Source organism: Festucalex cinctus, chromosome 7, assembly GCF_051991245.1.
Source record: "Festucalex cinctus isolate MCC-2025b chromosome 7, RoL_Fcin_1.0, whole genome shotgun sequence".
NCBI classification, from domain to species: domain Eukaryota; kingdom Metazoa; phylum Chordata; class Actinopteri; order Syngnathiformes; family Syngnathidae; genus Festucalex; species Festucalex cinctus.
Window position 1 is genome coordinate 20,267,178 of NC_135417.1, and position 14,233 is coordinate 20,281,410.

At 38.4% G+C, this 14,233-nt stretch overlaps 1 protein-coding gene across 2 annotated transcripts in view; it reads right to left on the minus strand.

Moving 5' to 3' along the window:
• Positions 1-13,374, minus strand: part of zfpm2a (zinc finger protein, FOG family member 2a) — a 148,449-nt gene extending 135,075 nt beyond the window's left edge. For both annotated transcript variants that reach the window (XM_077527475.1, XM_077527474.1), the window contains exon 1: positions 12,975-13,374. In XM_077527475.1, the coding sequence (XP_077383601.1) occupies positions 12,975-13,014 (40 nt within the window). In that variant the 5' untranslated portion in view covers positions 13,015-13,374. The remainder of the gene's footprint in view (positions 1-12,974) is intronic.
• Between the last annotated feature and the right edge of the window lie 859 nt (positions 13,375-14,233).

Consider the following 14,233-nt stretch of genomic DNA (forward strand, 5'->3'; position numbering starts at 1 on the left):
GCTACTCTGAAGTGGTAGAAATTAGACACTTGTCCTGCGGGTGGCACAAAATAAATATTAAAAATAATTTTCATGTTTAAGAGAAACATGTTTTTGTCTTGAGCAAGGTCAATGAGGCGTGCAATTGTGTCGTCATACTACATTGCATCATGGATGTACCTGCCATGTTAGGAGCTGGTAGACTATAAATTATGAAAATAAATAAGATTTTTGTAACAATAGGCAACACGTTAAAATGTCAGAAAGGGAAGACAATTAAAAAATAGATCATCATACAGTGCAAGAGCGTGATATCTGGCAAAAATAAACATAATGGATTGAATTCAAAACACCAAATATTCTTCCACAAGAATGTGGAAGCATTGATCCGGACCTACTGCCTGTGTACGACGTACACAATTCTTTTTAATTTTTTTTAAATTTAGCTTCTGAAATATTGAGTTGAGCTACATATATACACAACATGTACAGCATTATCATCAATCAATGAACATAGGAATCATGCGTGGTTCAATAGGGCTCGATATGAACACGATGTATAGACCTACCACTAAGTTTACCTCCACGTGCATTGGTCCGAATGATGGTATTTGCATTGTTTGCCAGGTTATCATGTGAAGCTCCTGTACTAATTTGTCAGTAAACTACATGAGAGGCAAAAGACTTGACGAAATTGATCCAAAGTATAGGCACCCACACCACACACAAGTCAGCGGACGTTTGTCATTAACAACAGAGAAAATAGGTCCAGATTGCTGTGCCACTCTTTAATTGCTATTTCGTACAGATCCATTCATTATGACAGAAATCAGTCTCTTGGCTAGTCCACTAGCTCCTAACATGGCCACCAAATCTCACTATGCATTGTGGTTTCCATGCCATATTTAGTCTAGGGAATGAACAGCAAGGGTAAGATAATAATTGGTTGGGCAACGTTTTGGAAAGATTTGAATTTGAACCAAATCTTTTGGAGAAATCAGCAGTAAATAATGAGTAATAATGAAAAAGAAAAATCAGCTAACACAAAAACTAGCATGTAGCTGCCTTTCAAAATCTAATTTGACCTGAGGCCATACAGCCAATTCATTTGAGTAAAGACCATAGGTGTTTTAGCTGCAGGCTCCAGCGGAGAGAGGCATGTCACACAAAGACCATCAGTTAGCAACGTACCGAAAGGGACTCTGTATCACCATCTTATCTTCAAAGGACTGGGCAGGGACTCAGGGGAGCTGTGCCACCGCCTCGCATCGACACAGACACACACAGAGGCGGGATTTGGAACCAGAGATCTCTCGGCCAGCACCCAGGCCTGGACCCGCCTCCAACTCGCCCGCGGAGAACAGGCAGGGTTCCTGCACACGCGGCACAACATCAGTGAGCTCATCGCCCTCCCTCCCCTGCTTCATCTCTCGCTCTCCCTCCCACCTTCTCCTCTGCAACCCCCCTTTTACCGACTGGCTACCCATTTGCTTCCTGGCTTGGGCTTGGTGGAGGGGATGGGATCTGAACTCAACTTAGACACAGAGTTTCCGCATTTCACAGATGGCAGTGAGAGGCTTTGCATGGAGGTGAGGAAACAGCGAGAGAAGAGGAGACAGAAAGAAAAAAGGGAGAGAGAGGAAGCCGCAGCACCGGCGCCGAAGCGAGGCCGATTTCACACCGTGGCAGAGTGCACTAAAGCAGGCCGCCGTTAATCCACTCACTGAGGGAAAGGCCTGGAGCTATTCCACCGCCCAACCGCCATCTCCATCCACAAAGCCATAAATGGTGCATTATACAAGCGGGCTTCAGAGACACTGTTGATATGCTGATAGGTGATGGACAAAGACCAAAGCAGCCACAGGAGCCAAGCCGCATACACGACTGAAGGCTTTAGCGCTGGACAGAAGAGCCCACGCGTATTCAAGCATGATCTCTGTACCTGCTGAGGTGCAAACTGTTAGAGCGCTTAAATCTGCCTTGTATATCAAGGTTAGCTCAGAATCCCTTCCGTCCGAGTACAGTGATGGGCGTCAAGCATACTAACACTCCCCCACAAAGCAGCTTTTCTCTTGTGTCCAACCTCACTGTGACTTCATATCTGTAAAGTTACCAAAAGTCTGAGAAGATGAGTCTTTGAACTTATGAAAGGCAATCATTATGAATGAAGGAAGACAGGAAATATATAAACATGAGGGAATTTAAATAAATCGCCACAAAGAAAATCACAGAGAGTTCAGTGAATTGTGTAACGATAAGACAGCGACCAGGCTGAGCCACAAAATGAGATGTTTTACATGAAGCGAGCAGCGGTCTAGATTAGAGCACCATCCTGTTTGGACATGAAGCCAATTGGGTTACTATCACATGCAGAGAAAATTTGAAAGATAAGTGAGAACTATAAGAATTGTTCTAATCCAACTGTAACAAAAGGATGAAGTATATTGGCTTTTCCCCTAAGAGGCACTGTATGATAAGCATCTTTGATGAAAGAAGTTCATTAGTTGTGCACAGTGTAATGTAACATGCTGTATTATGAGCACTAAGCCAACCTACAGCGAGCCGCTCTCTAAATGAAGCCTCAAGCATTTAATGGACATCATTAGTTGAAAACATATAAGAGATAATTATGGTAATTACAAACCCATTTTATTCACCCTGAGTCTTTGACAAGAACATTGTCATATCAACCACTTCAAACAAACAAAGAGTTGTTGTCTCCTCACATAAATGATGTCCAGTTCCATTGGGATGGGAAGATTAGGATTTGTATTGTTTGGCTAGTGGCGGTGAATGGAGGCTGCGTTTTGCACAATGAAAACTTGATTAAAAGAAGATTCACAGTTGTTGAATTTGACTTCCATTTATGCAGCCACTTCATTAACAAGTGAGACCTTGATGTTGAAAGCAGCGCCGTACAAAGCTAATGGATGTGTCAGTTATGTCCACGGACCCTCAGAGGGGCCAAGGCTTTCTATTAAATATCAGGCAGCACTGTGGTCACTTAAGGCTCTGCTTAAACATGAAAAAAAAACACACAAAAAAAACAATCTAAACTGTTACAAAAGACCAAATGTTGCATGGAACAGAGACACTGAAGGTAAGAGGCAACTGAGAAATACTTGTGTTTATTTATGATATGCATCCAAATCATATTTTGTCATAATTCGATGCTGGTCTTCCTCTAAAACCGTAGACCAACACTGCAGATTTTTCCTCTTTGCTCCACAAACACATAATATGGGGGTACTGTCTTATCAGATTCTGCTTACAATAACAGATCGCTTCAAGTCAAAGCTGTTGTTTAACTTAGTCCATCCCCTGGGAGCATTCAGTTCAAACAAGTCAAGAGACATCTGCCTGTCGACTGCAGCTGATGATGTCAACGGGTCTCTGTTGGTACCAGATTCCTCCACCACTTTCAATCATTCCCTGTGAGATTACTGCAATAGGATATTACTGTACAAACTATGACCATGTGTCCTGCCGCCACAAAGCTTGGCAACATATTACAGTTTGTCAAAGCCAGCTATTGCCAGCGAGAGATAGATACAGCGAGGAAAGAAGCCATTGACCTTTGTGTCCTTCATATTTGCCTAGCTTCCCCTCAAGCTCAATCTTGAGAGTGAAATCATCTGATCCCAAACTAACTGTCAACTGCCTTGTGATGGTGGCAAAGCCGGCGGACATCAATCAATCAGATTTTCTCCTCGTCTATCAGAGAAGGCTTTTTTCCTCCTGTTTTTCTCAAGCTTATCAACTGACCCTGTTTCTGAAGCTTAAAAAAAAACTTGATGATGGTCAAATGTACGTCTCAGAGATTCACAGCTGCTTCCTGGGCTGAGCGCCCTATATATGTGATGATTGTAGCTTTTCAATATCTGCCATTTAATTCCGCTGTCATTCTGGAAATCACGACTTTGAGCCTGTTATCCTTGCTTTTCAGGAATGCATGAAGCTCAGATAAAAATCCAATCTGATACCATGAAACAAAATGCCATTTTAGCTGGCTTACACTTGCTCAGTGTCAACAGTTTTCAGTAATTACTAGATAAGCATTCTCTGAAATGAGCAAAGAAAATGGGCTAATTCTGAAATGATAGTGACTGCTTTTCTCCTTGGATGTTTACTCACTTAGCCACTTAGCAAGGCCTGCTTTGAGATAATAAGTAGCAGATGTGCACTTTGCATCATGTCACTTCTTGTGTCACACAGTTTTGTCTGATCTTCATAAGTCATAGAAAACATAATCAATAGTTACAACCGGTTTTGAATAGTAGTGCATTATGACTATTTATGTTGCAGCACCTTCTGCTAATCACACTTGGAAAGATATGGCTTCGATCTCAAGAGGTGTAAAACCGCGCAGTCAACAGCTTTAGTAACTTTAAAATGGCGGAAATCAAAACACAGCTTTTTGAAAGTATTAACATGTTTTGAAGTTTGTTTTATATTTTAAGCATATTTGACATAAATTGTTTATCTATTTACAAAGCCTTGTCACTAGTTATTTTCCACTGAACCCTTAAGATGCTACGCGTTTTATGCCATTCGTCTGGCAGAAAATGCTGATGTACAAATTGAACTGAAAGGCTTGTTGCCTTAATCCTCTGTTGCCACCTATGCCTCAACTATCCTTCGAGTCTGGTGCATTTCATCCAAATGTAAAGTTCTGCAATGCGCTCCCCCCACCTCACCCCCAGCACCCAAAAAGCAGAAAAGGAGGGGGGGTTACATCTCCAGTAATTCCTGCCAAGCTACAGATTTGGCCCGAACAGCTATTAGGGTGTCACTCTGTGATGTGCAAGCTACTACCCTTCTTTGGTGTTCGTTCACTAAATTATCCCCTTCACGACAGTTTGGACATGAATGCATTTTCTGTTGATTACAATATATTGTGACAGTGTCTAATAAGTGAGTTATTTTTTCAGGAGTCACTTTCCTTGTCATCATCCAAAACTCAGTCAAAACAAAAATATACTATCTCTGTATTAGTACTTTGATTGATTGAAATCAATCAAACAGAACTAATTGAAATGACTTTATTAGACACATCGAGTCAAATTATTTGTAAATATGCAGTGGAAGCCTGCCAAACCTAAATCTTAACGCTTTATTTCTTCCTGACAATGTCAGAAACATACTCTCATGTATGCCGATCAAAAACAATTGCGGCCCATAGAGAAGCGTGATGAAACCACTATACATATTCATAATACAGTACATCAAAACCATTAAAACAACGGCAATAGCCCTCAACCCCTTAATTGTGCATTGGCTTCATTCCTAATCTATGTGCATCACCAAGGTGAAAGGAACAGTGCTAGTTAAATGAAAGAAGAATTCATGATGTGTGGCAGCCTCTCTTCTCAGCCTCGCTATTTCCTCTCTTGGCTGGGCTAGAGAATGTTAAATGAGGCAATTGTGTCCCGGAGGCAAGAAGAGGATGAAAAAAAGCAGGCATTGCCCCTGCTCCAACCCTAAAGAACATTCTGCAGCATGATGAGGTACATCCAAGCACCCTGGCCTGCCGTTTTACCTAAATAGCTCAGAATGAAGCGTACCGTCGATGAAACCAGACCACTTTACTTGCAGTTAGGGCTACAATAATGACACCAAGAACTCCATCAAAGTGAGCATGCAAGATTGTTTTTGTTATTCCTACAGACTGTGCCAATCTTTTTTCAAAGTTGAAATACTCTTTTATTTGATTAGGCTTCTTGATATGGGAATTATTAGTTAAATAATTAGTTAAATTATTAGTTTGGATAAATTTATTTATAATCATTTGATAAAAATCCAGCCTATGACATATGCATCACACACACATTGATTGTCACATTTATTTAATATTTTTTAATGCATTTATATGTTCAATAAACCAAACCAAAAATTGAGTATAAGAATGTCAACACACATTTATAGATGACCTATACTGTGCATGTGTTAAGATATTTGCTTTAATGATATATGTTGATATTATGGTTGCACCAATATATTGAAAAAATAACATTAATGGCATGTACAATATACGTATTGCATTGATGTGCAATAAAGTCATGCTTAATATTTTCATATGGAATTGCATGTTTTTACCTGGCTTTGACCAATCAGATTCAACCTTCAATGCACATCACCACCCAACAACATAAATTGATAATTACTAACATTAAATAACTTTTTAAAAATATATATATATTTGCAGCACAAAAAAATAATGTCTTTCATTTGGTAATAAAAATGTAATTTCTTTGATAATATTCAACAATCATGTCATATATGGCATGTTCTTCCAATACCGTTCAGTTAATAATGTCTATATTCAAATGGCCTATATTCGAATATTGAAGATTCCTTGCCCAATGTTCAAAAAAATAATAATAAATACATCAAAATTACCACTGACAACAAACAGGAAGATGCTGCTGCAGGTTGGCAATGACCTATAACCTATAGTCGCAGTTTGGTTAAATAATTGTGAAATCTGCTATGGACAAGTATTTGTGATGCTTCTTTTAACCCAAAAATCAATGATAAAATTGTCAACTGCAATTATAAAGGAGTTTATCTATTTATTGCTATAATTCCCCCCCGAAAAAAATGGTGTCATAATGGATCATATGAACCATAACATCAATCAGTAGACATACTAGTGTGCTGAGTAGGACCTTTTAATATTCTGTGACTGTGTTTGCAGGAAACTGATCTCCCCTGCAGTCCCACACTGTCAGCTATACAGACACACTCCACAGTGACACCTCTGATAATCAAAGCTTTGTCTGGGTCTTAAAAGGACGTACTTGAAAAACAGCAAGACCAGAGGCCCTCTTTGCTTGTAATGGCCTTTGGACATCAATATTTAAATCTTACATCTCTGTTGCGATTAGAATGTTGCCTTTCTCTCATCCCCACCACCCCTTCCTTTCCTGGAACAACAAGGTGTGGGGGGAAAGAAAGCCTAAATCAATGATCTTTGAGTCTAAACTAGATTCCTAAGCAGTTTGCCACTCTCGACAGCAAGATAAGATAAACTCTCTTTGACCTTAGAGATGAAGTTGCCATGACAATCAGGGAGTCCACTTCATTATTGATATTTTCCTGATGTAACAACAAATGGAACTAGATCTTGTGCTTGATAATGGTGATTAATTATTACCAATATTGATCCTACAAGCTGGAGACAAGGCTATTAACTTAAAGCAGGCTGAAAGTCATTCTTACCTAGGGGCTCAATAGGCATCCCTGATATCAAATCTGAATAAACAGCGAGCTACACAGTCAGACCATAAAAAGCAACACAAAGTGACAATAAAAGTATTAGAAGACTATTTAACAAACAATACATGTATGATATTAGTTCATCCACAATAATTATACAATTACTATTAGGTTGTTTTTTTTTTTAACTTAGCATAGCAACAGTACCAAAATAAAACCCACACAATGATAGCCTAGACAAGCAGTTATTGGAATAATAAAAGAAGAATCCAGGAAAGAGGATGAGAAAGAGGAAACTGTGTGAGGAAGTGACCTGCACCTTGGTTGCGACCCTGCCCACATATCATATCACTGTCTAGGCTTTGCAGCCTGCAGGGCCACCGAGGACAACTTTAGGCACTTGCATTCCGTCGGCAACCAAACACAAGCCCGTCCAACATGACACACAGCTCTTTTGAACAAAGGAAACAACAGCTGCTGTCCATCTTTTCCCTATAGCTTCGCCGAGCAGAAGTTATCAGTGCTTAAAGCGCAAACACATTCTGTATCATATTCTTAACAATAAAAAATATATATATATGTATATGACTTGTTGTTTTGCTCCAAAAGTAATGAGGCGATTGGGTATCCTTCAGTGAAAGACAAAGAAACAACACATGCTGTTATTGTCAGGGAACAGATGTTAGTATGAAAGTTGGCAAGCATTCTGCTTCGGAAACAAATCAACAAGAAAAACACGGGAGACACAAAATGACTGTCACCTAATGAAAGACAGAGCCTTAAACATACAGCGAGGCAGACACATGGACAGTTTTTGATTTCCCACCCCCGAAACATGTGACAGCCACAGTTGCCAGTGTTTGTGGGCAAGGGTGAGAGGCAGCACCATACAACTCTCGCACCACACAGCAGTCTCCACAGGAACACTATGTTGTGAAAAATACGCACTCTCTTCAACTTCCACAAAATAAATACTTCAACACAGCTCACGGTTCTGATCCTCCTGCAAGATCAAATGGGCACATGCTTGTCGTACTGTACAGTACTTGTGTTAATGTATACACAAGCACGCACCCACACACTAACACACGCACACACACGCACAGGATGTTGGCAGACAATTCAGTAAACACTTCTCTTATCCTTTACAACTGTAATCTGCCTCTGATAAATGCCCCTCAAAGATAGAAATGTCACCTGATATGATATGAGCAGTTTGCTGGCGTTCCATAAGTGGCCATATGCAAAGGCTGCGCAGATTAACAGTAGAGCAAAGAAAATTGTTGAAAAAAAATATATAAATAAATCCTTGTATGTTTGGATCTATTTTTGCTTCAAAGTCCAGGAACTACATTGTTTGTTGAATTTAAGGTAATACAAAAGTATGTACAGATCATACTTTTACAAGTTAATTGTCATCTTTCAACTACTTTATGTACTTCATTTCTCGACCGATTAAAATTATTTCAACTAAAATGCACGGCTTGCTTACTATTATTATATTTCTCATTCCAAATATTCACAGTTTTCCCACAATTCCACCTTTTCCTCCAATTTCCCATTCATTTATTTCCAATAGGATGTTCAACAATCCATTTAAATTTGAAACTCAAAATGTTAGCTCATTACATTCACCTTGTGATCAATTTTCAACATTCCCCACATTGTAAAAAAAAAAAAAAAAAAAAGCCACATTTTTCACCAATGTTTTGCATTATTTTCAAGGGTATAGGTTAGTGGGTCCATTCAAAATTCAAAGTGTTCATCTCATTCAATTCAACTTGCCATTTAATCTTTTATATTTCACCTGCACAAAAACTGAACATTACACACTATTCTACCCCCCCCCCCCCACACACACACACACACACACATATTGCACATATTTCACCAATATCCTTTCACCTAATTCCACATAAATCTAATTCTATCTCATTCAATATCATATCAAAATCATTTCATATCATATTACATTACAACGAATGTCACATTTTCACCACTACCATTCAAGGTCATTCTATTTTGTTCAATATCATTCCAAGATCATTCAATACCATTCCACATCATTTCATAATTTTGAACAACATTCCACCTCATGCAGGATTATTCCACATTTCCATATTTTTTCATTCAGTATTTCAGCACTCACTTGCAATTTCTCCAGGAATTGCTTCAGCTGGTTACAATGTTATACACATAGCAAAATCCTAAAATGAATTTTCCCTTCAAATATCGTATATAATCTACAAAATAAGATTACCCTTTGTCTATGTTTACAAAGAATAGTGTACATAAAAAAATAAGAATCAGAAACATAATTGTACGCTGCAGTGGATTATCTTTTGGAAGTGAGATTACAATCACGAGTAGATTAAGTATGATGACAGTATGACATAGTGTTAAGACCTGGGAAATGTGGGTGCTGTACAACATACGCAGTTGAAGAGCAGTACTGAAATCACTACATCTTGCTACTTCATTCTGATTGGATAATGTGAAGTAAAGGACAAAAAAGAAGCTGCACAAATTCCCAGGTGGTCCATATAAAGATACCAACAGTTAAGGCTAAAGCACTAAGTCAGTTTAATAAGCACATTTGACATTAGATGTCTGAGCATGGCCTCAGTCGGCTGCTTCAATATGTTCCCATAAACACTAGCGCAGGCACACCCCCTACATCATCCAGATTCCGCTTTATGCGATGAAACTTTGGGGGGCAATTTTACAGAAAAATTACTCCGAGGGGCCTGGTTTCAATTCAGCCTGTTCATATCTTTCCTCCCTATTAAGCATCAAAATGTTCTCCTCTCAGTTCCAATAGAGGTATGGACACCAGCAGCCGCTGGAAAAAGGGAGGGAGAGTAGAAGGAAAGGGTGGGGGTGAGAAGAGAAGCTACAGAGAACTTGGTGGCATTCACACATCATATTACAGCAGCTAATCGCAATCCGCAGAGCATCGGCGATATTTTCATCACTCCTGTCCAATTCTACCGACCTGCCTAACAATCTGGGCAATTTATTGGCATATTGGCACGGGGTGATAAGGCTAAAAACAACAGCAGCGAGCAGCTGGGCCAGGGAGATGAGCTGATAACATTGATATGTGCTCCCACACAAAACACCTCCGCCACTATCTCCATTTTCTATCAAACTCCTATTACAATAAAAGAGTATGGGGTTTTTTCTTTCTTGGAAAAGAGGTGGGTGATACAGGAAAAAATAAAAAATAAATTATATATATATATATATATATATAATATATATATATATATATATATATATATGCACACAAAAAACAAGGGGGGAAATACATAATTTATCACTGTATTATCGCGATATCCAGGCACCCTAATCAAGAGTACTGAGTGACTATTTTTTGCCTTATCATCCAAAGTGGTGGAAACGGAGAAAGAATTATCAGGCAGCTGCAGATTGCTAGGCTGGAATTTTAATGGTAATAATCGGGTTTCTGATGGTATATCTTCCCTGCTTATCTTTCCCATTATCTGCCCTTATCTCCCCAGTCATCGGAGCAAATTAATGGTGCTCTTTCAGCATTGCCTTTTTATCACCGCTCAGAGAGCACCCAAGGGGAAAGAATAAGCAAAATATTAAAATACTGCATAAATCACAATTTTAGATAACAGTCCAATGTATGCAGGAGGGGGTGGGGGTGGCAGCGCTGGTGGTGGGGGCACTGCGCCCAACAACCTTTTTGTCCTTTAGAATGACTGCCTCCGCTGACTTTCTATGCAGTGGCTTTTTCCCCAGAGTTCCCGGGTTAGGAGAGAGGATCTAGGCTCCTCGTGACCTTTCTGGTGGCAACTAGCGCTTGATTATACAGCCGCACACCGGTTGCACATTAACATGATCTTACACATGACATATTAATTCACACACGGCCGGGTCACAATGCTGCAACATAAATGTTAGACTTCCTTCGCTTGACAACAACGTTTGGATGCTGCAATTGGATTGGCTCAAAGATGAGCAGGTGCATCATGCTCCTACAATATTGTGGATTGTTAGATGTGTTATGCCTTTGATATGTTCAGATATGTGTTAAAAAATAACAAATTTGACTTACTTTTCCTTAACCTCAAAACTTTTTTCTCTTTTGATCTTGTGGAATTTAGAGTGACATTCCAAATTGGCCCTGTTTAACACATGAATACTTTCTAAATATAAGGATAAAAGTTACAGTGAGTAAAAAGTTTGAATGAATGGGAAATATAATATATAATGCAACAAATATTTTCAATACTAAATATGAATTAAAAGTCAAGACAAATTATCATTTATGTTGAAATGTAAAAAATCGAAACCAGGGCCCAACTTAAAATATATATATATATATATACATCAAATGTAATAAGACTGTTAAATAAATATTTTGCACTTAAAAATTGCTCAGTGCCCTTTGAGGCTAATTTTGTGATACAAAAGCAATAAAAATCAATTTCATTATGTGCCCTCATGTATAGATGAACTTGAGCATGCAACGTGTATGCAAATAAATGCTAATACACCCGCGCTACTTGAACAAGTGTTTTCCTCTTTAGTCCCTCTTTTCTTGTCTTTAGCCCCTCGCTCAAAATTGCTTTAACGGTGATGAAACAAATGTATTGCGAGACAAATTCGTCGCAGTTAAATTTTGATATTGTGCCCTCCAATTACAGTCCAAAGTGTGTCAACCTCCTGCAGCAGTGAAGTGCTGGACGAAACACCAACACAAAACATCCTTACTGATACACACGCCAGCTGCATTTAAGATTGAAGATCATGTGCTAGTATGTGAGTGTGACTGTTGAAATAGTCCAATTTAGGTAAGTCGACAATGCTGTACATCTGATTTGTAAATGAACATTTAAAAATAAAGAAGAAAAAAAAAGTCTATAGATTCATCTGCCATTCTATAATTTCATAGTGTAGGCCAAGGCTTCACACACTGATTAAAAAATAATAATAATGTGATCTAGCCAATAGTGACTTGCAATTAAATTACACTGTATGTTGACTATGGAGAGGGTATAGCGTGGACACTCATCAAATACAGTTTTAGTAATTACAAAATAATCTATTGAGCAAAACAATACATATTACATACAATAATGAACAATGTGTATCTAATAACATTCCAACCAAATAGCACTAATTAAAAAAAAAAAAAAAAAAAAACTACATTACGTGTGTGTATCAACTGTCAAGACAGGTACGCACACCTGCAGTAGATGACAATGCCAAAGTGCGTGTGCGTGCGTGTGCGTTAGTGTATGCGCGTGTGGGCGTGAGAAAATTCCTGTGACGGCAATTAAAGCGTCTTCATAATTCACTAACAATTGTGCAGCATTTTGAAAACTGCTTTCAATTATTTTGAAAACTGTATCAATTATTTTTTAGCATTGTCCAATTTCCATGCACTGGCTACCCAAATGAGGATGCACGCTGACACTGAACTGATGCACAGACACAGGACATATATTTGTGGATGAACACTAAATTAAAATAGGACTAAACCACCCATTGAGTGTTGGCTACTCAGTCTGTTTGCACCTTCGGTAAAACTTTTGAGCCACGAGGCGGCACCATGGGATTTGGACCGGAACTCAACTCACCTCTTCAGAACCAAAACATTTAAGTGCGAGGGGAGCACATTCACCGTTTCGTGAATGGCGACAGTTAGGGCTGATTCGACGTCTTTGTGGATCGACATAACGTCTATAATGAGGAAGCCTTACATAGCCGGCACATACAACATGAGAAGAAAACAAACTTACGTTTGATCTGCCTGGGGTTGCTCTGCTTCCTTCGGGACATGCCTGCTGCGTGGCCGGTCAGTGAATCCAGGTGTAGCGTTGACAGGGCGATAGATTTTGGTTCATCCAAGCAGGTTTTTTTTCTCTTTTTTTTCTGACGGTAAATGAGAAGGGGGGGAAAAAGAAGAAAAAGCGTATATAACTACTTTTTTTTTTTTTTTAAACGTCTATCGTTCCGTCTGTCTTAGCTTTATCTTTCTGTCCTCCCTGGCTCTGGCATTGGCTTTGCCCCTCTCTCTTTTCCTCTCACATGCTCGCACGCTCTCTCTCTCTCTCACCCTCTCTCTCGCGCTTCTCTCTCTCTCTCTGTCTCGCTCCCTTTCTAGCGTTCCTTTCGGTAATGAGGCTGCTGAGCTTTGCGGCGTTCCGCGTGCTCTGACTGTATGGAGGTGAAGGCGTTTCGCGCTTTTGTTTGAAGATACGATTTGTTCCTCATCGGCCACCGTAGCCAAGGCTCTGTGAACTTCAGTTGACATGCAATTGACACTTCTGTCATTAGATACTATTGGCAAATTAGATATGCATCTACTAACAAATATAAACTCAGTCTGGCCTATTAAAACGAATGCATTAATAAATAAATTAATAATAATAAAATACTACTACTACTACTACTACTACAACTAACAATAATAATAATAATAATAATAATAATAATAATAATAATAATAATAATAATAATAATAATAATAATAATAACGTCATTGTTTGACTAACGGTCAAAGTGAGAGAAAGCAGTTTAGAGAATGGATGGATAATTATGGTGATGATGATGATGATGATGATGATGATGATGATGATAATAATAATAATAATAATAATAATAATAATAATAATAATAATAATAATAATAATAATGATAGTAATCAACTCAGAATCTCAACATATCACCAAATATAGGATGTTTCAATGAATCAGCTAAATTGAATTGTAATTACACCATTTAATTGTTGTTTTTGAAAATCAACACACAGGGAATTTGTAGACCCAAAAAAAAAACAAATAAATAAATAAATAAATAAATATAAGCACCAAGCGCTGTATCATGGTAAACACAAAATTATTTGTGTTACAGTTTTGTTACATTTTTCCCATAATAAATGTATTGTTTCGAGTTTGAACCCACATATTTAGATTTCATAGCAAATTGGACATACTGTAGTACTCCAACATTTAACTAAAAAAAAAAAATATATATATATATATATATATATATTTAT